The 24,651-nt window shown below is 36.2% G+C and overlaps 1 protein-coding gene across 5 annotated transcripts in view; it reads right to left on the bottom strand.

Annotated features, from left to right (window-relative positions):
* ZNF568 (zinc finger protein 568) overlaps window positions 1-24,651 on the bottom strand; it is an 88,158-nt gene that overhangs the window by 27,722 nt on the left and 35,785 nt on the right. Inside the window, exon 6 of one of the 5 annotated variants that reach the window (XM_063111854.1) lies at window positions 17,922-20,325. The exons of the other annotated variants lie outside the window; for them this stretch is intronic. Within the exon in view, the coding sequence (XP_062967924.1) occupies window positions 19,082-20,325 (1,244 nt within the window). The 3' untranslated portion in view covers window positions 17,922-19,081. Of the gene's footprint in view, window positions 1-17,921; window positions 20,326-24,651 lie in introns of those variants that run through there. 5 annotated transcript variants of the gene reach the window in all.

Here is a 24,651-nt window from a genome sequence, read left to right as displayed (position 1 = left end):
GTCATTCATCAGACAGCCATGTTCTTGATAAGTTAATCCTTCCTCCTATTTCTTGAGATACCTTCTTTCCTCCTCCCCCAACTAGGATGGGACACCTAGTTGATTAGACACTATGCTATGTGGGTTGCTGTTATTAGTCCGTTTCTATTGCTTATAATAAAATACTTCAACTCGGTAATTTATAAAGAAAACAAAATTTATTGCTTACAGTTTTGGAGGCTAGGAAGTCCAAAGTCCAGGGAACATATCTGGTGAGGCTCTTGGAGGTGGTGACAATGACCCAAGTGTCTCACATGGCAGAAAAATGGAGGAGCAGAAAGGGAGTCTCACTGCTCTCCTTTAAAAGTCCTCAGAACTGGGCCCATGACCACCATTTTAATCCATTCACTGTGGCATGGTCCAACAATCTAATCACCTCCCCAAGTCCCCACTTTTCAATTGCCATAATAGGATTTCCCACCCTTCCAACATAGTGGGGGCCAAGTTTCTAATACATAAAATTTGGGGGACAATTCAAGCTTCAATGAGTTTGGGGGGACATTCAATCCACTACAGATGCCATAATGGTGGATAAAGCATTCTGTTTGTCTGTAGTTGAGATGCTGGCAAAAGCATTATGGGCAGGAAAAGAAAATCTATTTCTAGAATATTTATCTATACTTGTAATGATGAATCTCTCTCTGTCCCATCTGTGATAGAAGAGGTCCAATGCAATCAGCTTTTTAGTCAGACATGAGTGGGTAGGAGAAATGATAGAGAGAGGAAGACAGAATATTACAGATCTGGTTGCCCACAAAGACCTGTCCCAGGCCCATCTTGACCCACCCTAGCCCGCCCATGGAACACCCATTTGGCGGTCAAAACAGGATAAACTTCCACACATTTTGACCACAGCTTGTGGGTAGGGACTTTCCACTGTTTGCAGTATGCACATAACTATAGTACATTAACCCAGAGTTAACCTAATAGTTATTAGCATAGCATTAAAATAACATTTACATTGCGGTTTTAACTCCCCCATGGGCTTTTCAGCCTGCATTATTGGAAAAAACATGTGCAGTAACAAAATTAGGAAATCATACCTAGATGCCAATCAAAGGCTTAGACAAGTAGCTTATGTTTATGCAGAATGAGTAGATAAAAAGCTCCAGGAAGACATGCGTGGGGCCCCCTGCACTAGGAGTTTGGCCAGGGTCCCACCCCGCCTAGGATCAGACCCGTTTTTGGACAATGCACTGCATTTTCCTTCCCCCCTTTTCCTTAAATCCCTCCTTCACTCTTCACAATAAAGTTTCAATTTTAACTGTACTTTGGTTTCTGATTCTTCATTAATGCAAAGCCAAGAACCGAGGACCACCGGCCCTGCTGCCGGCCGAGCGCTGGCTGCCCAGTAACAAACCTACAAGGTGGCTGGCTGGTCTGTAAAGGGAATGATGCCATACCAGGGACTCAACGCTGGTGTCTGCTGTTGACAAAAGTTAAGGGGAAGGACTGTGCCAGCTGATTATGTCCCTTTATATTAAGAAAATGCTTTCAAGCACCCCTAGCCCCCAAATATTTCTGCTTGTATCTCATTGGCCAGATTCATGACATATGGATGCCCTCAGCCAAAGGATAAGCTGGAAAATGAAATATTGAATTCTTCCAACATCTATAACAAAAATCAGCAAAGAAAAGGGCGGGTGGAGCTGTCTGTTTTATCTGTCAAACACCAGTGTCTGACAGAAACACCTACCACCAGAACGTTGTTTTTTTGTAGAAAGACAAGAACTTGAGCCTCAGAGAGAGTTAAGAAGGTAAAGAGATGATGTTTCTGAGCTTAACATATGGGTAAAAATCACATAGAACTGGAGTTGCCTGCAAGTCTGACTCCTTGGAGAGAAGAAAGAGGACAGGCCTCAGGAATAAGAGTTACTCGTGGTAGGAACCCCTGGGAACCCTGTGAGGAAGGGCCAAGGTGAGACTCTCCTGGAAGTAGCAAAGGTTGGTGATGCTTTGGATTGAATATTTTTTACCAGGAAGAATGTGAGCAGGCTCTGGGGCCTGTGAGCAGAGGTGAGAGTGACAGGTAGATGGGAGTTGGATAGGTGGACGAGGTTGGGAGACAGAAGTTCCTACTTCATAGCTTAAATAGGTCATTTGTCACAGAAACACTAAATATTGTTATACACAGTGTTCATTCACAGTGTACATATAGACAATACAGAGAATTGCTATTTCTTTTATGTTGTTTGGTTATGATTATGGAACTGCAGAATGTTCTGAGTGTAACAGCAGTTCTGTATATCAATCACTCCTATGCACACTTTAATGATTAATGTGAACAGTTTTTATAATTATTTTCTCTTTCCCTATATTATGTTTGTTCTGGTTATATTTGTGAAAACTGAATTTTATGCCTGTTGATGCTAAAAATAAAAAAGTTGGGCTTGTGCTCTGCTTTGAAGCAATAGCAAAGGGGTTTTCTGTATTCTAGTTAATATGAGGGTACTTCAAAAATTTTGTGGAGGGCCGAGCCCGTGGCGCACTCGGTAGAGTGCTGTGCTGGGAGCGCGGTGACGCTCCCGCCGCGGGTTCGGATCCTATATAGGAATGACCGGTGCACTCACTGGCTGAGTGCCGGTCACGAAAAAATGACAAAAAAAAAAAAAAAAAAAAAAAAAAATTTTGTGGAAAAACAGAATTGAAAGATAATATGAATCTTTCCATGAACTTTCTGAAGTTCCCTTGTATCACTATCTTATTCCTTTTTGTGCTGCTATAACAGAATACCACAGACTGGGTAATTTATAAAGAGAAATTTGTTGTTTCATAGTTCTGGAGGCCAGGAAGTCCAATATCAGGGTGCCAACAGGTCTGGTGATTCTGATTGAGATAGTATCTTGAACACTGTCCTGAGGAGAGGAACACTTCGTCCTCACATGGAGGAAGGCAGAAGGGCAAAGAGACAAAAGGGGAAGAACTTGCCCTTTTATAATGGCATTAATCCCACCCATGAAGGCAGTGCCCTTGTAAAGGTCCCACCTCTTAATAATATTACAATGGCAATAACATTTCAACAGGAGTTTTGGAAGTGACAAACATTCAAAACATAGCAATGACCAGACTCCGAAGAAAATAAGATAACATTTACATCCTTAATCAAAATTCCAAGCTCAGCTGTACAAGTCTTTGCATAGATGTAAATCCCTCCTACAGAACTTGTATGTCCCCCAAAGACTAAAGCCCAGTGTTATAAATAGGAGAGTACTGAAGATAAGGGTTTTTTTTCTTTATTTAGAGGTGCTCCTCTTCTACCCCTAACATCAATGAGACATAGCTTATTGTCATTTGCTACAAGCTCAACCACCTTGTGTCCACCTTCATCATTTTGCTTTAAAGATTAGACATGCTCACATGCCTCATATTTCAGATAACACTTATGACTTAATCTCTGTCTTCAGTATTTGGCTCTTTAAGAGATGCCTGGGCACAGCAGAAATCAAACTTGCAATCTGGACACCAGGAAGTCTTAGAAAGTTATTGTCCAATATGCAACAAGAAAGTAATATTTCACAAAGGTTTGGAGGCTAATGTAACAAATTTGTATGTGACTTGAGCCTCTCAAATGAAAGGGTATCATCAATAATAAGGAACAACTTTGAAATAGGGCACCAGTCATAGCACAGCTCTCTGCCAATCTCATTTAACAGAGACTATATTGGGAGTATTTAGTAGAATGTCTGTTCCCATAGTTCTCAGTTGTTAAATTTAGTTAGAGGAGAAACAGCAGCTGGTTATGTGGAAACACTAAAACATTTTTAGGACACAATCATTAATTATGCCCTGAAGCAGCTGCTGAGGCTTTGCCTTGCGTTTTGTACTCGCAGTCTGCCCAAAGCCTGGTGAAGCTGACAGTCATCTGCATTTGTGGGCACACAGAGTTATAGGTCAAAAGGCCACTGTGGTTAATATTTCTATGGCTTACCAAGCTAAGAAAAATGAAACTACTCAGACTGAATTTATAGCAATAAAAATTAAGAATTTTCATAAACATCTATCTCCTATATACTACCCAGCGAATTTAATCCTAAGTATTTATCCAAGAGAAATGAAAACATATCTATACAAAGACTTGTACCCAAATGTTCACAGTAGATTTATTTGTAACAGATCCCAAACTGGAAACAACCCACAGACATCAACAGGTGATTGGATAAAAAATTGTGGTACCATTACTCAGCAAAAGCAAACAAACAAAAACTACCAAGACACACAACATAGATGAATCTCATAATATCTGTACAAATGAAGCCAGATACCAAAGACATTGTATAATTCCATTTATATGAAGTTCTAGAACAGCTAAAATTGATCTATGGAGATGGAATTCAGAAGAGTAGTGACTTCAGAATGGGGATAGTAGTTATTATCAGGGAAGAAGCCAAGGGGACTTTCTGGGGGAATGAAAATATACCCCAGTGGATGCCTGAAGCCACAGATAATACTGAACCCTATGTACACTATGTTTTTTCCTATACATACCTATGATAAAGTTTAATTTATAAATTAGGCGCAGTAAGAGGTTAACAACAACTAATAATAAAATAGAACAATTATAACAATATACTGTAATAAAAGTTGTGTAAATGTGCTCACAAAATATCCTATTGTACTGTACTCACCCATCTTCTTATGATGTTGTGAGATAAAATGCCTATGTGATGAGATACCACAACAGTCGATCCGATAACAGAGATGGTTACTAAGTGACTAACGGACGGGTAGTGTATACAGCATGGAAATACTGGATAAGGGGACGATTCACGTCCCAGGCAAGACAGAGCAGGATGGCAGATTTCATCATGCTACTTAGAATGGCACGTAATTTAAAACTTTTGAATTGCTTATTTCTAGAATTTTCCATTTAATATTTTTTGAGTCATGATTGACATTGGGTAACTGAAACCGCGGGAAGTGAAACAGTGGAAAGAGAAACTGCAGATAAGAGGGGACTACTGTACAACAAATTGTTTCCATCCAATGTCCTGAAACTTTTTCCCTATGTTTTCTTCTTAGATTTTTATAGTTTTAGATCTTATGTTTAGGTTTATGATTCATTTTAAGTTAATTTCTGTATATAGTGTCAGGTAAGGATCTACCTTCAGAAACAGATGGCTTCATGGCTGAATTCTACCAAACATTAACATTTAAAGAAAAGCAATACCAATCCTCAAATGCTCCCCCAAAAAAAGAGGAAATACTTCCAAACTCATTTACAAGGCCAATATTACCCTGATACCAAAGCCCAGCAAAGGCACTACCAGAAAAGAAAACTGTAAGCAAATATCATTGATGAACATAGATGCAAAAATCCTCAACAAAAGACTAGAAAACCATATTCAATAGTACATTAAAAGGATCATTCACCATGATCAAGTGTGACTTCTCCCTGGAATGCAAGAATATTTCAACATATGCAAAAAAATTAATGTGATTCACCATATCAACAGAATGAAGGACAAAATCTTAATCATTACAAGAGATGCAGAAAAGCATTTGACAAAATTCAATATTCTTTTTAAATAAAAGTTCAGAACATATTAGGGATAAAAGAAATGTTCTTCAATACAATAAGGCCATATATGACAAGCCCACAGCTAATATCATACTCTATGGTGAAAAGTTCAAGGCTTTTTCTCTGAGATCAGGGATGTCCACTCTCACCACTTCTATTCAACACAGTACTGGAAGTCCTAGCCAGAGAAATTAGGCAAGAAAAAGAATTAAAGGGCATTCAAGAAGGAAAGGAAAAAGTGACATTGTCTCTGTTTGCTGATAACATAATCTTATATATAGAAAACCCTAAAGACCCCACCAAAAAACTTTTAGAATAAACAAATGCAGTAAAGTTGCAGGACACAAAATCAACTTACAAAAATAACTAGCATTCATATACACTAAAAACATACTATATGAAAAAGAAATTAAGAAAATAATCCCATTTACAATAGCATCAAAAATTACAATATTTAGGAGTAAAGTTAACCAAGGAAATGAAAGATCTGTGTGCTAAAAACTATAAAACATTAATTAAAGAAACAAAAGAAGACACAAATAAATAGAAAGATAGCCTGTGTTTGTGGATTGAAAGAATATTGTTGAAATATCCATACTACCCAAAATGATCTATAGATTCAATATAATCCCTATCAAAATTCCAATGTCATTCTTCACAGAAATAGAAAAAAATCCTAAAGAGCACACCTGAGGTCCTGAGGCAGGAGCCGAGGGCAGCATCCTCTGCCCAGAAGTAGGCAAGGAGCACACTGAAAACATCACTTCTGTGTGTGTGGCCCAGCACAGCCACTGCCACAGCCAGGACTGCTGCAAAAGTGGTGGACACCAGTGTAGTAGCCAAAGCTGCTGTGCAGGCAGCCCACCAGACACTCAACTGCACTGACACAAGGAAGAGTAACCAGTAGAGACTGGAAAAAGAAGAGGACATCTCTCTCCTCAAAGTCCACTCCAGAGTAACAGAAGAAGCAACTGCTCTACCAGATGACCAGACATAATGTAGAGGTACCAGAAATATGAAAACTCAAGAAAATATGACATCACCAAAAGAATACAGTAATTCTCAGATACCAGACCCTACAGAGCAGGAAACCCTTGAAATGACTGAAAAGGAATTCCAAGCAACTTCTTAAGGAAAGTTATTGAGATACGAGAAGACTCAGACAACTAGAACAAAAATGCAAATCAGAAAGAGAAACTAAATCTCACCACAATGAAAAACCATAATGACAATGTAATAATGCCCCTGCTTTATTTCTGATTTTAGTAATTTTAGTCTTCTCTCTTTTTTTCTCGGTCAGTCTAGATAAAGGTTTGCAAATTTTGATCTTTTTAAAGAATCAACTTTCGGTTTTGTTGATTTACTCTATTATGTTTTAATTCCCTATTTCATATATTTCTGTTGTAATATTTGTTATTTCCTATTTATATTTGCTTTGGTTTAGTTTGCTTTTCCTTTTGTTTTCTTGAGGTAGAAGTGTACATTACTGATTTGAGATTTTTCTTATTTTTATTATAGGTGCTTACAAATGTTTCTCTAAACACTGCATGAGCCCTGTATCCTATAAATTTTGATATACTACGCTTTGATTTTTATCTCAAAGTACTCTCTAATTTCCCTGTGATATTTCTTTTTACCCATTGATTATTTAGGAGGGTGTTGTTTAATTTCCCCATGTTTGTGAATTTTCTATATTTCCTTCTGTTATTGTGATCAGAGAACATATTTTCTATGATTTTAGTCTTTTAAAATATATTAAAACTTGTTTTGTGGCCAAACATTAAAAAAAAAAAAATTCTGTCAACTCCAAAAACACACACAAAGAAAAAAAAAAGCATGGCTCTGACATAAACACAGACACATTGATCAGTGGAATAAGAGAACCCAGAAATAAATGCACAAACCTATGGTCAATTGATTTTCAACAAAGATGCCAAGAACACATAATGGGGAAAGGACAATCTCTTCAATAAATGGTGTTGGGAAAACTGGATATCCACATGCAGAAAAATGAAAATGGAGGCTGGCCAGTTAATCAGTTGGTTAGAGCGTGGTGCTGAAAACACTAAGATCCAAGGTTTGATTCCTGTACTGGCCAGTCATGGGGGTAAAAAAAAACAGAAGAAAGAAAATGGACCCTTATCTCAAATCAACTCAAAACCAATTAAAGACTTAAACATAAAAACTGAAAATGTCAGACTGGCTATTATCAAAAAGATGAAAAGTAACAAGTGTTGGCGAGGATGTGGAGAAAAGAGAACCCTCGAATACTCTTGGTGGTTGTGTAAATTAGTACATTTTCGAAAACAGTATGGAAGTTCCTCAAAAAACTAAAAGTAGAACTACTATATAATCCAGCAACCCTAAGAAAACTGGTATATATCCTAATAAATTCTGGGTATATATCCTAAGAAAACTGAAATCAGTTTACCAAAGGGATCTCTGCATTCTCATTTTCATTTCAGCATTATTCACAACAGCCAAGATATGGAAATAACTGAAGTTTCCATGAGGCCACGAATGGATTTTTAAAATGCTGTATATATACATAATGGAATACTATTCGACCTTCAAGAAGTAGGAAATTTTGTCATTTGCGACAATATGGATGGACCTAGAAGACTTTGTGCTAAGGAAAAATGTCCAGCACAAAAAGACAAATACCACACGATCTCACTTACATGGAGAATCTAAAACAGCAGAACTCAAAGAAGTAGAGAATAATATGGTGGTTACCAGAGGCTGGGGGATGGGGTGAGCATGCATGGGGAAAGGAGAGATGTTTGCCAAAGGTATGAAATGTCAGTGAGACAGAAGAAATAGATTTTGGTGATCTATTACACAGCATGGTAACTATAGTTAATGTATATTTCAAAATTGCTAAAAGATTTTATATGTTCTCACCACAAAGAACTGATAAGTATTTGAAGTAATGCACATGTTAATTTGCCTACTTTGATCATTCATTCCACAATGTATACATGTATCAAATAATCACATTGTACCCCATAAATATGGTCAGTGTCCCCACTGCTGCTTGCCATGTTCATGGATGGGGGATGGGGGATGGCAACCACTACCATGTGAAAGGCTTTTTTAAGAACAAAGTTTACTAGTCTCTTCATCAAGCTGACCCCTGGATACTTCAAATGTTTGACTAGACTCCAGAGTCCCAGAATAGTTACTCTAGACAGTTCCTGCCAGTTCAATGGTGGTTTAGGTGAAGGGATGGATTCTTGGAGCTTCCTACTTCACCATCTTCCATGATGTCCCTTTTAACTTTTTATTTTGAAAAAAGTTTAGACCTACTAATAGTTGCAAAATATAACCTTTTACTCAGCTTCCTGTAAATGTTAATATAATTTCTTATATATCCCATCGTATAACCATCAGATCCAAGAAATTAATGTTGACATAATATCATCAACTGAATTACGTTTATTCCACTAATGTTATTCCATTAATGTTCTTTTCCTGTTCCAGAATCCAATCCAAGATCTCACATCCTTAGTCTCCCATCTAGGACATTTCCTCAGTCTTTTCTTGTCTTTCAAGACCTTGACACTTTTGAAAAGTCCTAGTTATTTTGTGGAATGCCCCTCAATTTGGGTTTGTCTGATGTTTTCTCATTTTTATAAGATTATGTATCTTTAGAATAAAACAGAAGGGAAGTTATGCCCTTCTCAATAAATCATATCAGGTTCATGTTGTTAGGTCTTATTACTAGTGATACCAACATCGATCATTTTGTTACCTGGTTACTTAGTTGAGGTGGTGTCTGCCAGGTTTCTCCACTGTCAAGTTACTACTTTTCCCTTTGTAATTAATAAATGTATTAGAAGAGATAGTTTGTAAATATGCAAGTATCCCATTTCATCTCAAACTTTGGCCCAATAATTTTGCTTGAATCAGTGAGTCTTCTGTGCAAAAATTGCATAGTGCTGACTGCCAAATACTTTTTCCTGTGTCAATTCATAGGATCATATAATTTCTCTTCTTTAGCTTGTTGATGTGACAGATTATATTAACTGATTTTTGAATGTCAAACCAACCTTGTGTAACTGGAGTAAATCCAACATGACATGGTGTATTCCCAGCTTTAAAAAAAATTTGATATTATGTTGAAAATTTTGCTTCTATGTTCACAAGACATTAGTCTGTAGTGTTCCTTGTAATGTCTTTACCTAGTTTTGGAATTAGGGTCAATGTCAATTAGATCTAGTTGATTAATGGTGCTGTACAGTTCAACTATATTTTTATTGATTTTCTGCCTGCTGCATCTACAAATACTCAAAGCAGAGTTTGAAGTCTCCAGCTATATTAGTGAAGTCATATACTTCTCCATACAGTTCTATCAGTTATTTTGATTGTGGTAAAATACATGTAATATAAAATTTACTATTTTGACCATTTTAAAGTATAAAATTCAGCAGCATTTAGTACATTCACAATGTTGTGCAATCATCACCACTATCTAGTTCCAGAAAATTTTCATCGTTCCAAATAGAAACCCCATATCTATTAAGCAGTCACTACACATTCCCTCCTTCCCAGTGTGCCTGGCAACCATTAATCTGCTTTCTGTCTCTATGGATTTGCCTATTCTGTCTATTTCATATAAATGGAATCACACAATATGTTGCTCTTCTTTCTGACTTCTTTCATTTAGCATAATGCTTTTGAGGTTCATCCATGTTGTAACATGTATCAGTACTCCATTCCTTTTTATGGCTGAATATCATTGTACTGTATGGATATACTACATTTAGTTAATCCATTCATCTGTAGGTGGACATTTTATTTCCACCTTGGTTATTATAAATACAGCAGTTCAATCCATTTTAGCTTAACATATTTTGACATTCTCTTCTTACATGCTTACAAATTAAGGACTGTTAAGTATTCTTGAAGTATTGATTCTTTTATAATTATTAAATGCCTCGCTTTATTCTTCATAATTTTCCTTGCTCTGAACACTACTCTGTAAAATTAATATAACTACTCCCACTTTCTTCTAATTAGTGTCAGCATGGTATATTTTTCTGTACTCCTTTACTTTTAACTTATCTGTGGCTTTATATTTAAAATGGGCTTCTTGAAGGAAATAAACATAGTGAGTCCTTTTTAAAAATCAACTCTGACAGTCTGGCTGGTACAGGCTTGAACCCTGGACCTTGGCATTATGTCTATGTCTTTTAATTGATGTATTAGATCATTCACACTTCAAGTGATTATTGATATACAGTCATGTGTCAATGATGGGGATACATTCTGAGAAATGTGTTGTTAGGCAATTTCATCATCGTGTGAACATCAGGGTGTACTTACACAAACCTAGATGGTATAGACTAGTACACACCTAGGCTATATGTATAGCCATTATAGTCTTATGGAACCACCACCATATATAGTCCATCATTAACTGAAACATTCCTATGTGGTACATGATTGTAGTTGAATTAATATTTACCATATTTACAACTGTTTTCTATTCATTGCCTTTGTTCTTTTTTACCTTTTTCTCCTTTGTCAGGTTTTGAGTATTTTCTATTATTTCATTCTTCTCTCCTAACAGCATATCAATTATAATTGTTTCTTAAAATTTTAGTGGTTGCCCTAGAGTTTGAAATATCCATTTACAACTATATAAGACCACTGTCAAATAACACTATACTGGCTTATAGGTAGTGCAGAGTATTCCCAATTCCTTTCTCTGTTCCCTGTTAACAATACTGTCATTGATTTCATTTATCCATATGGTATAACCACCCAATATCTTATTATTATTACTTTGAATAAAACAGTTCAATTATCCATTAGATCACTCAGGAGTAAGAAAAATAAAAGATTTTATTTTACCTTCATGTATTCCTGCTCTGACACTCTTCCTTTATGTAGGTCAGCTTCTGACATATTATTTTCCTTCTCTCAGAAGAACTTGTTTTAATATTTCTTGCAGGGCAGATCTACTGGAAACAAATTCCGTTGCGTTTCTCAAGAAATTCTTTATTTCCCCTTCATTTTGAAGGATGATTTTACTGAATATAGAATTCTAATTTTTTTCCCGCAAAAACGTTTTAAATATTTCATTCCACTGTATTCTTGCTTACATGCTTTCTGAAGACAAGTCCAATACAACTCTTACCCTTATTCTTCTATAGTAAAAATGTTTTTCCCCATCTTTGGCTTCTTTCAAAGTTTACTTTATCTTTGGTTTTCTGCAATTTAACTATGATAGTCATGAGTCTAGATTTTTTGGTATTTACCCTGCTTTGTGTTCTCTGAGCATCCTGAATCTGTGGTTTGATGTCATTAATTTTGGAAGACTCTCAGCCATCATTACTTCAAATATTTCTTTTGCTCCTCTTTCATCTCCTTCTGGTATTCCAGTTATATACACCTTTGTGATTGTCCCACAGTTCCTGGACATTCTATTCTGTTTTTCTGTTGGTGGTGGTGGTTTTTCTCCCTTTCCTTCTTTTTGTTTTCTCTTTTCATTTCAGTTTGGGAAATTTCCATTGACAAACCTTCAAGCTTACTGATTTTTTCCTTGGCTGTGCTCAGTTCTACTGATGAACCCATCAAAGACTTTTTTCTTTCTAGCACTTCCTTTTGATCCTTTTAGAATTTCCATGTCTGGGCCAGCCCTTGGCTAACTTGGGAGTGTGGTGCTGATAACACCAAGGCCACAGGTTTGTATCCCTATATAGGGATGGCCAGTTAGCTCACTTGGTGTGGTGCTGACGACACCAAGTCAAGGGTTAAGATCCCCTTACCGGTCATCTTTTAAAAGAAAAAATTTCTATCCCTTTCCTTAGATTACCTGTTTGTCTTGAATATTGTCTACATTTCTCATTGAAGTCCATAACATTTTAATCATAGTTATTTTAAATATTTCAATTCCAAACTCTGTCATATCTGAGTCTGGTTCTGATGTTTGCTCTGTCACCTCAAACTGTTGTTTTTTCTTGCCTTTTAGCATGCCTTTTAATTTTTTATTGAAAGCCGAACATGATGTATTGGGTAATATACAGTGAGGTAAACAAGCCTTACATTAATCTGGCTAGTGGCTGGATTGTGTTTAATATTTTTTGTAGCTGTAGGTGCCAGAGGCTTCAGTTTCCTCTAGTGTCCTTTGCTCCTCCCAGCCCCTGCCATCCTCCCCACTCCCTTCTGTTATCTTAGAGTTTCTTTAAGGTCTTCTTCTGAAGTAGAGTCTGTGTCTTGTAGATCTTTTGGTTGCAATTCACTGTGATTATACAGAAGCCTTGTTAATGTGGTGGTAAGGTATGTGAGCAGGGAAACATTCTATAATCTTACAATTAAATCTCATCTTCTAGTGGGCCTGAGGCCCTGGGATATGATTTTCAGAAGCATCTGTCTTTTTTCTTTCTCTCCTTTGGTGAGACAGAAAGGCTAGAGGGGGGTGGCATTGGCTAAGTGCCCTTCCCTTTGGCCCTGGTAATGTCATTTGCCTAGGACAGCAGGCCTTTGTTATAGAAAACACTGAGTGTATTTCAAAAAGGTTACTTCCTCCCTATCCCTGCTTTTAAAAATGAGGGAATTTCCCCCAGATCTTCACCATGAGAAACTGGTGGGCTTCCTAGAGGTAAGAACCCATGAAAGTGTAGAGGCACCACTAAGGCTGGATCCCTAGTTTCTCACACTCAAGCTAATTCATACTCACCTTTCAACAGTTCATCGAAATGATCGTTTAAGTTTTCCTAGCAGTTTATGGCTCCAGTGGATTTTGTTCCAAGCAATCTGGTCACAGCTGTTGTTATTTGTATTTTCCAGTATCTCCAGAATTCAGATAGCAGTTTGCCTATGACTTCAATTCTCTGATGTGTCTTTGAAAAGTCACTGGTTTTCAGTTCTTTCCCTTGAACCCCCAATCCCTATTGTAAGGATGTGGGAGTGATGACTTCTAAGTTCTTTAAAGTCAGAGCTGAAATCAGAAGTCCCGGATTTTTAAACAGATATTCAAACTTTAATTTCCAAAAAACATCACCGTAAAAGTCGTTATATTTCATATCCTCCAGCAGCAATAAATAAGTACTCACTACCTTGCATCACCGCCAGTGCTGGATGTCGTAAATCTCTGTAACTTCCCAGCTAGCTCTGGAGTTATATCTAGTTATGTTACTAAGTTCTAGCCAGTGAAGGAAAGTAATATGTGTAACTGCACATTCCTGTCCTTGAAGTAAACTGATGTCCCTCCTTACCCCTGCTTCCACCTGGCTCCTTGAGATGTGAATGTGATGGCATGCCATCTAGGGCCATGTGAATAAGGTTACTACACTGGGTTGATGGAAAACAAGAAAGAGGATCCACACTAGTACTGGTCTGTCTAGTTGCAGACCATCAAATGACAGGATAAAAAAATCAGTTTTTACATGAGTATACTAATTATCCTGATTTGATCACTACACATTGTACACATGTACTGATATTCAATTCTGTACCCCACAAATATATACATAATCAATTAAAAAAATCAGTTATTTTATTTTAAGGCACTGTTTTGGGTTTTTTATATCCTCCTAATCCTGTATCTCAAAAATTAGTCTTATATTTAACAACAAAAGGACCTAAAATACTTTAAGTCAAACCTACTCCAGTCCCCTAAATTACATGCCACTGTTTCAGTATTTTTGTGGCCTTTTAAATTATTTATTTACTTAAATTTTTTGGCTGCCAGCCAGTACAGGGATCGAACCCTGGACCTTGGTGTTATCAGCACCATGCTCTAACCAACTCGGCTAACTGGCCAGTTCATGGCCTTTTTAAACCCTGTAAGTCAATTTTTCTCTTCATTTTAACTGTCAGTATTTGTTTCTATTTACCCACAGATTTAATGTTTTTAAATCCACCTTTACATCTTGTTTCTCAAGTCCTGCATCTGGGACCACTTATATTATAAATAGCATGCCAGTGCTCCCTCCCCCACAGCCCTTCTCCCTACATACCTGTTTAGCCTATGACATTGAGTTCCTGAAGAAACCAAGCCAGATGTCAGAATAGCAGTTCTTAAAGAATAGTCTGGGAATCCCTTGGGATCCTTGAGGTCAAACTATTTTCGTAATAATGCTAAATTCTTATTTTCCTTTTTCACTCACTCTCTCATGAGTATATAATGGAGTTTTCCAATCTATGTGACATGTGACACTGCTATAGACTGAATGCAGAAATAGTTATGAGCATCAAGCTGTATTCCATTGCAAAATGAGTAACAATTACACTCTTCTAATTAAATATTTTTGTTTGGAAAATATTTTCTTTTAAGTAAATTATTTATGTTAACATGTAATGAGTTTGTTTCAAATAAATTAAAAATATTTTTTAAAAAAACTTTCAGCTTGAGAACTGCTGTTGCAAAATAGTCCACTGTTTTAGGTCTAGTTCCCTGGGAAACAGAATCTGAGATGGAAATTTACGGTGAGGTTTATTGGGGAGAGCTCTTGGGAATATCACCAGTAAGGAAATGATGGAAGCAGAATTGGGTGGGAGGAAAAATTGAACTCTGATGCAGTTGCAATTCATTCTTCAGAGAGCTCTGGAATTGGAATGGCTCTTCAGAATTGTCCTAAATGGAGGCAAAGAGGGCCGGGCTGCCCTCAGAGTTACAGTGTAATCTTGCATAAGGAAGTGTGCTTCATCCAAGGGCAATTCCTGTAGATGAACTTAGCTGTGAGTTGGCAGTAGTCAAGGTTCTCAGCAGTTGGCAACACAAGTGCCTCAGTCCTAAAGGTGGATTCTTGACAACTCTGAGGCATAGCTGTCACTCCAGAGTTCCCAGGGATCAGGCTGAAATAATCTGTGGCAGAATTATGACTGAGATCATTCCCTTGACTTATTCTTCTTTCCTATCATGCTTCCTCTATGCCCACACCCTTTAAAATCAATCACATGCAGAAATCTTCATCTCAAGGTCTGCTTCTGAGAAACATAACTGAAAAGAAAGCCCACAATATCTTGACTCCATACTCTGACCTTTACACTAAAATGTTTCTCCTTAGTCTGGTGCATTTTCAGCGAATAGTCCACCATCCAGCCAGCTCTCCATAAAAAAACACAGGAGTTTATATTTCATCTCTTTCTTCCTCGTCTTTCATTTGAGCAAATTCTATTGATTCACCTCCAAAAAAATACCTCAAATCTACCAATTTATACTGCTGTATATCTAGTCTATGCCACAATTAATATGTTTTATTCTGTGTGTTCCAAGGTCATTCACAGGAATTGGATCTTTTCAAGTTTGAAATATGGAGTGGAAACTCTCCAGGCATTCGTGTGTCCAGGTAAAGAGGGATTTACCATGATTTGATTAATGATTTTTTCAGATGTTATTTCAGTCACTTATAACTTTCATGTTATTTCTACCCCCTGGACAGAGGGAAAAAATGAATTTACAAAAACCAGATCATCTGCTTGCTGGCATACAATCAGTAAAAAGACCTTTCTCAGACTTCAGATTCAGGTTTATTCTCAGGCACTTTATCTCACCTAATAAGCTCAGCTGGGGTGAGGGAGAGGCCAAAAGAGAGGTGGTCCTTATGGACCTTAAGTGAAATTTTAAATTTTTCTGTTAACTCCAAAGCTACGTAAAGAAAGGGGCAGAGGATTTAAGGCATATGAAGTGCGAGCCAAATAAACACGAAGAAGAAAATCAGAGAGAAAAACGACAATTTCGACAACAATGTCTTGCACTGAAAATACATACATAGGGTTTCTTGTGTGAATAACACAGGAAATTTGAAAACTATTTTACAGTTTAAACTAAAAAACAATGTCTTGCAAATGAAAATATTTACATAGTGTTTCTTGTGTGAATAACAGGAAATTTGAAAACTATTTCTTTTTTAAGAAAAAGGTCTATAAATATTAGGTATGCTGGCAAAACTGGATTTAGCATAAAACCTATTAAAGAAGAGACTATGAAATGAAAATATTCATTTAGATATTTAAGTTTTGGTAAATTGTCATTGTTGTTCTCATTAAAATCAGTCCCTGCCATTCATGACAAGTCACTGTCAGTCTTCAAAAATACCTAATAACAGTCACAATTAATATAGTCATGCTTGTACTTCACAACTTTTGTTTGAGAAAGATTTACTTTTGTGAAATCAATTTCAAACACATGCAGCTGATATTCAAACGTAAAACTAAAGATCCCTTTTGACCAAGACCTCCTCAGTTTGTATCTCCTTTCTAAAAAGGCATTAGTGACTTTCTGTATATCAAATAGTATTGTAGAGACAGCATAATAAAAGATCACCCAAGTAAGGGTTGGTTCATGTATTGCTAAGGAGAATAAGACCCTTTTAGAGGAACTCTATTATTACTCAGGGTTCGACACCACTACCACTTCCAACCAAAACTAGATAGGTTTTATAAAGTCGGGAGTTGTGGAAGAAATAAAATGGTCTATAAGTTAAGACTAAAGCAATTTTACACAATTGCTTATGATCACCTCAAGGAAATAAAAAGGATTTCTTTTCAAAATATTGCAGTAATTAACAATGATATTAATGTTTATGCTGGTTGTATGGAAACTTACAGGGCAAGAAAACTAATATTGCAAAGTCAACTTCTCAGGAAAATCTTATTCCCTTCACTATGAACTTAACAAATCTGTTGTCAAATAATGCTAGAATCACTAGGAAGGTAGGGACCATGAGTCCCTAAAATAGACCGTGATGCCCTAAAATAGTAAATAAAAGCATATTTCATTTGTAATGCTGGCATCTGATTTTCAAATTTTTAATAATTAAATATTTGCTTGAATCTAAGACACTGTCAGTTGGAAGATGAGTCAATTTCAAAAATGTTTAAGTGTAAAAAAAAAACCAACCCATAAAATTGATAAAATATGCTAATTTCATATTATACAGTAAATAGGACTATTCTAATTACTAATTTTCTGAAAATTTTTGATAAAATAGCTTAACATTGGATACAGCGTATGAATCCATTATAGCATCTCTTTCTGGGGGCACAGGCTTCCCCTGGCCAATTAATTCTGAGAAATAACTAGAAAAACATTATTATGACAAGATTTACCACTTGGGTATCATTAATTCTTAAGATTTATTTTATATGCTACCAGGCTTTTTTAAGACAAAAATTACAAGTAAAGCTAAAGATTTTTTTTAATCGACACCCCAATCCCAATCTCCTGCCAAAACAACACTATCAATAATTTGGTATATATCTTTCTAGTCCATTCTAAATAGTTGTACATACATATATATTTCAATAATAAAACAGTGCTGTTCTTTGTAATTGATTTTGTTTCAATTTACATAAATTCATTATATATGTTTCATTTGTATTTTGATTTTTTTCTACTCAACATTGTGTTAGATAACTAACCATGTTACACAATATGGATCTAGTTCATTGCTTTTAACTGCTGTATTATTCTGTCATTTGAATATAACACATTTTATTCATCCATTACCCCACTGATAAGTATTGAGGTTTTAAATTCCAATATATGTATTTCCTATGCATCATTTGTAAGTTTCTATAGGATGTATATCCAGAAGTAGAACTTCAGGGTCTTTTAAAAAAATGCTTCTTTGCCTCAATGTCATAAAAATATCCTGTATTTTCTGCTAATGGTTTCAGAGTTTGGCTTTTCACATTCCAATGTTCAAATCCTTTGGTATACTGTTTCTTTATATGTTGTAGGGTTGTGTGTAACTTTGTGTTACTTTCCCAATATGGACAGTCAAATACGTCAACAGTTTTTATTGAGTAGGCCACATTTTCTTACTAACTCATGATGTCAGGTCTAACATACACAAAGTTCACATATATTCATGGGTCTGTTTCTAGGCATTCAATTCTTTAAAACCTGTTAATTTACCTATTAATGCACTAATACTACACACTTTTTAATGACTATAACTTTATTTGTGTAGTATATGGTGATGGCGACTCCTCTGTTATTTTTCATAATTGACTAAGCAATCCACAGACTTTTACTTCACATGAATTTTAGAATCATTTTGTAAAGATCCTAGAAAATTCTTGTTAGATTTTTTGTTTGGAACTATTTCAATCTATAGATTTTAGAGAGAATTTACATTTTTATGATACTGGGGTTTTCCATCTACACACACGGTATTTCTCTCCATTTACTCAAGTTTTAAGCCCTTCAACAAAGTTTTACAATTTTTCCATAAAGATCTTTTTTTTTTTTTGAGCTTAGGTAAGAGATTTTAAGTAAAACGGGTTGAATTTAAGAGAAGGGCTTCCATTATTTAGTATATTTGGTGTTTCTCACCTGTATAACCTCTCATGTATAGAAAGGGATGCTCTTTGAGAAAATGCTTTCCCACATTCAAATTACATTCAAAGGGTTTCTCACCAGTATGGCTTCTCATATGTATAGTAAGTAATGAGTGTTGAGAGAAAGCTTTTCCACATCTTTTACATTCACAGGGTTTATCCCCTGTACGAATTCTCACCTGAAGAGTAAGGGATGAGATTTGAGACAAGGCTTTACTATATTCATTATTTAAATGGTTTCTCTCCAGTATGAATTTTTTCATGTTTAGTAAGATTCGACTTCTGACTAAAGGCTTTTCCACATACTGTACATGCATAGGGTTTCTCACCAGTATGAATTCTCTGGTGTCGAATGAGGTTTGACATCTGAATAAAAGCTTTCCCACATTCATTGCATTCATAAGGCTTCTCTCCAGTATGAATTATCTGATGTGTAATGAGATTTTCTTTCCGGCTGAAGGCTTTTCCACATTCATTACATTCATAGGGTTTCTCAGCTGTGTGATTTCTCATATGTACAGTAAGGGATGAACTTTGAGAGAAGGCTTTTCCACACTCACTACATATATAGGGTTTCTCACCTGTATGACTTCTCATATGTATAATAAATACTGAGCATTGAGAGAAAGCTTTTCCACATTTATTACATTTATAGGGTTTCTCCCCTGTGTGACTTCTCATATGCTGAGTAACAGATGATGTTCGAGAAAAAGCTCTACCACATTCATTACATGCATAAGGCTTTTCCCCAGTGTGGATTTTCTTATGCTCAATAAGATTTTGCTTCTGGCTGAAGGATTTGCCACATTCCTTACATTCATAGGGTTTTTCTCCAGTATGAATTCTCTCGTGTTCAATGAGTTTTGATTTCCGACTGAAGGCTTTCCAACAATCTTTACATGCATAAGGTTTCTCCCCAGTATGAATTCTTTGGTGTGTAATAAGATTTGTCAGTTGAATGAAAGCTTTTCCACATTCACTACACTTGTATGGTTTTTCCCCAGTATGAATTTTCTGATGTGTAATAAGATTTCCCCTTCTGCTGAAGGCTTTTCCACATTCCTTACATTCATAAGGTTTCTCTCCAGCATGAATTTTCTCATGTTTGATGAGGTCAAATTTATGACTGAAGTCTTGATCACACTGATTACACTTGAAAGGTGTTACAACATAAGATGAGCAAAGGTAAAATGGTTTCCCATACTCATTACATTCATAATTTTTCTCTCTTACACAGCCTTTCTCATAACTAAATAAGTCTAAATTATGTTCCAAACCCTTATCAAGTGGGTCACATTCATAGAAGTTTTGTCTTGAAGTAACAATGTCTGAACTCAGAGGAAATATTTCTGAAACTTTTTTACATTCAATGATTTTTTCCTTAATCAGAGTTTTCTTGGAGATGGATGTGACTTTCCTCACAAGTGTTTCCTGTTGCTTCTTGATCTGTTCATCAACTTCCCAAACTTCTAAAATGGAGGACCAAAAATTATTACTTGTGAATTTTCTACCACTATACTATTAATAACATTTCAGAAATTTGCAAATGTGGGGTTTACTCTTTGATGTTGGCCTTAGTCAACCAAGATGAAAGACACCTAAAGTGCAAATGTCCCAAGTTTCTAAGGTTTGAGAAGCTAACTATTATAGAAAATATTATGGAGAGAAAACTGACAATTTATAGGCCCAAGCAGTTTGGTTGATTTAAAAGTGTCCTCATGCAATGCAGAAACCAGTAAAATGAATAGAATAGTAAAAATGAAAGGGTGAGCACATAAATGACTGGATAGGGAGTCAAATGACTAAAAGATAAAATTAACACTTGTGGTTAAACAAAGTGAATTGAATGCATATGTTTATTTCTGCTCCTTCCTAAAATACCTTTAAAATTATAGTAAAAGAATAAAGAGTCAAACCCATAAGAAAAAGGAGAAAGAAATGTAAAAACGGGTGAATTAGAGATTTCCACAAAATACTGCAAGATAAAAGACATATAGTGACCTGTTAACTGGACAGCAGAGCTAAGAAGTTAAAGCAAAAGTATCATGAGGATGCAAATGCCAATAAGCAACAAAGTGATTTGGCCACAGAACAGTGGAAAAGCTCAAGAATTGGGGGATTCAAGTACTCAAAGGTAGAAATAAATAGGCATAGAGCAAGAATGTTCCCTCTTGCCACTGCTTTTCGATATCATACTATAAGTCCTAGCCAATGGAATAAGACAAGAAAAGGAAATAAAAGGTATAAATATTGGTAAGGAAGAAACAAAACTAAAACTCTGTTTGCAGATGACACGGTCATCTATATGGAAAATCTGAAAGAAACAACAACAAAACTGCAGGAACTAATAAATGATTATAGCATGGTTGCAGGACACAAGGTTAATGTACAAAAGTCAATTGCTTTCCTATATACCAACAATGAGCAAGTGGAATTTGAAATTAAAAACACTACCATTTACATAAGCCCTCCGCAAAATTAAATATTTAGGTATAAATCAAACAACATATTTACAAGATTATATGAGGAAAACTACAAAACTCTGATGAAGGAAGTCAAAGAAAAACTAAATAAATCAATATTCCATGCTCATGGACAGAAAGACCCAATACTGCCAAGACACCAGGTCTTCCCAACTTGATATAAGTTCAATGCAATCCCAGCCTGCAAGTAATTTTGTGGATATAGACAGATTAATTCTAAAATTTATATGGAGAGGCAAAAGACCTAAAACAGACAGCACAATATTAAAGAAGAACAAAGGTGAAGGACTGACACTACCCAAATTTAAGACTTACTACAAAGCTATGGTAATCAAGACAGTGTGGTGTTGGTGAAAGAATAAACTGATCAATGGAACAGAATGGTGAGACTAGAAATAGACCCATATAAATATATTCAACTGATCTTTGACAAAGGAGTAAAGGTAATACAATGGAGCAAAGACAGGCTTTTCAACAAACGGTCCTGGAACAACTGGACATCTGCATGCAAACAAGAATCTAGACACTGACTGCTGTGGTTTGAATGTCCCACCAAGCTCATGTTGGAACTTAATCCCCAATATGATGGTGGAAGGAGGGGCCTTCAAGAGGTGATTTAATTGCAAGGACTGCACCCTGGTGAATGGATTGATCCATTCATGGAGTAACGGGTTGATGATTTAATAGGTTATCATGGGTACGGTTCTGATGGCTTTATCAGAAAAGCAAGTAAGAATGTTAGCTTTCTTGCTCTTGCCATTCTTTTCATGTGACTGCCTGTGTCACCATGGGACCTTGTGGAAAGTTCCCACACAGAAGTCATCCCTCACCAGATGTGCTACCTGGACCGTGGACTTAGCCTCCCAAACTGTAGGAAATAAATTACCCAGTTCCAGGTATTCTGTTAGAAGTGACAGAAAACGGACTAATACACAGGCCTTATAATCTTCACAAAAAACTAACCCACAATGTTTTACAGACCCAAATGTAAAACAAAGAATTGTAAAATTCCTACATGATAACATAGGAGAAAATCTGGGATATGGTGATCTGGGATATGGTGATGACTTTTTAGATACAACAACAAAGGCATGATCCATGAAAGAAATGACAGATAAGCTGGACTTCATTAGAATTAAAAACTTCTGCTCTGCAAAAGACACCTTCAAAAGAATGAGAAGACAGGCCACAGACTAAAATAAAATATTTGAAGAACACATATCTGATAAAGGATTGTTATCCAACATATACAAGTAACTCTTAAAACTCAAAATTGTGAAAACAAACAGCCTGATTAAAATATGAGCAAATGACCTGAACAGACACCTCACCAAAGAAGATATATGGATGGCAAGTAAGCATATGAAAACATGCTCAACATGGTATGTCATTAGGGAGTTATGAATTAAAACAACAAGATACCACTATACACCTATTAGAATGGCTAAAATCCCAAACATGGACAACACCAAAGGCTGATGAGGATGTGGAGTGACAGGAACTCTCATTTATTGCTTGTGGGAATGCAAAATGGTACAGCCACTTTGGAAGACAGTTTGGTAATTTCTTACAAAATTAAGCATACTCTTACCATATGATTCAGCAATCATGTTCCTTGGTATTTACCCCAATGAGTTGAAAACTTATGTCCACTCAAAAACTTGCACATGGATGTTACAGCAGCTTTATTTATAACTGTCAAAACTTGAAAGATATCTTTTAGTAGGTGAATGGATGTAGTACACATAGACAATGAAATATTAGTCAATGCTAAAAAGAGATGAGCTATCAAGTCATGAAAAGACACAGAGGAAACTTAAATGCATATTGCTAAGTGAAAGAAGCCAATCTGAAAGGTCTACCTACTGTATGATTCCAAACATAATAAAGGTAAAACCATGGAGATAATAAAAACATTAGTGGTTGCCAGGAGTTTCAGGAGGGGGAAGGTAAATAGAAGGAAAACAGAGGATTTTTAGGGAAATATAACTATTCTCGGGGCTGACCGGTTAGCTCAGTTGGTTAGAACATGGTGTTATAACACCAAGGTCAAGGGTTTGGATCCTCGTACTGGCCAGATGCCAAAAAAATCCCACAAAAACTATTCTGTATGATACTATAAAGGACACACGTCATTATGCCTTTGTCAAAACCCGTGGAATACTCATCACCTAGAGTGAACCCTAATGTAAACTATGGACTGATAATGATGCATCAGTGTAGGTTCACTGATTGTAATAAATTGATTGTATACCATTGTGGTTTGGGATGTTGACAGTGGGAGAAGTGTATGAGGGCAAGGAGTATATGGGAACTCAGTAATTTTTGTTCAGTTTTTCTGTGAACCTAAAACTTATCTAAAAAAGTAAAATTCAACTGGCTGGTTAGCTCAGTTGGTTAAACTGTGGTGCTGATAACACGATGGTCTTGGGTTCAATACCTGTACTGGTGAGCAACAACAACAAAAAGGTAAAAACAAAGTAAAGTTTACTAATTAAAACAAAAGAAGTAGAATAAGAGTAGAACTGATAAGAAAAGGATTAAAGTCTGAATAGGGAGAAGTTAGACCCCCAAGGCAGGTATTATAGATCAGTTCAATCTCCCACATCTATTTCAATCTCCCACTATGTTTTTCCATGTTGCAAAGGGTGAGATAGTTAAAACTACTTTTCCTAGACATAACTGCATGTAAGGATCTCAAGTGATTTAGATCTGCCACAGATCCATACAAAATTTTAATTCAGAACTTAATTAGGAGCAGATAGTGGGAATCTTGCTCATAACATTACAACAGAAGTGGCAAGGTTCTAGGGCCTACAGGTGTAGAAGTATTCTCCTGGTTCAACCCAAATCAACTTCTTGATCCCAGTGGAAGAAGGAACTCCCTTAGCATCTTACTTCTGTATACAGACTTGACACTCATTCCTAGCAGCTTATCTCATAGTCTGTCTCTTCAGTCCTCCCAAAGATTGTGTAAGCCATTTAATATCTTCCTTCTTAAATTCGCAGCTAGTATATTCCTTTCTCTATAACTGAATCTTGACCAATATATTTCTATACCCCAATTTATGCAGGAAGTGGCTATGTCTCTACTACCCAAACAGGGAAAGGAAAGCTCACTTTCTAGAGAAAATGAACCAGAGAGGCTCTAGATTTAGGAACAAGTGAAGTAGATGCAGAAGAAAGGACTCACACTAAGTAAAACTGTAGGAATTATATGAATTTTATATATTGAATAGTGGGATGTCCAATTCCTTTCTGTTGCTTAGTCTCATGAATGTACCTCCTGGTAGAAGATGGGAAAATTAAAAA

The sequence above is a fragment of the Cynocephalus volans genome, chromosome 10, assembly GCF_027409185.1.
Source record: "Cynocephalus volans isolate mCynVol1 chromosome 10, mCynVol1.pri, whole genome shotgun sequence".
Classification (NCBI taxonomy): Eukaryota; Metazoa; Chordata; class Mammalia; order Dermoptera; family Cynocephalidae; genus Cynocephalus; species Cynocephalus volans.
This window is presented reverse-complemented; position numbering and strand designations above follow the sequence as displayed.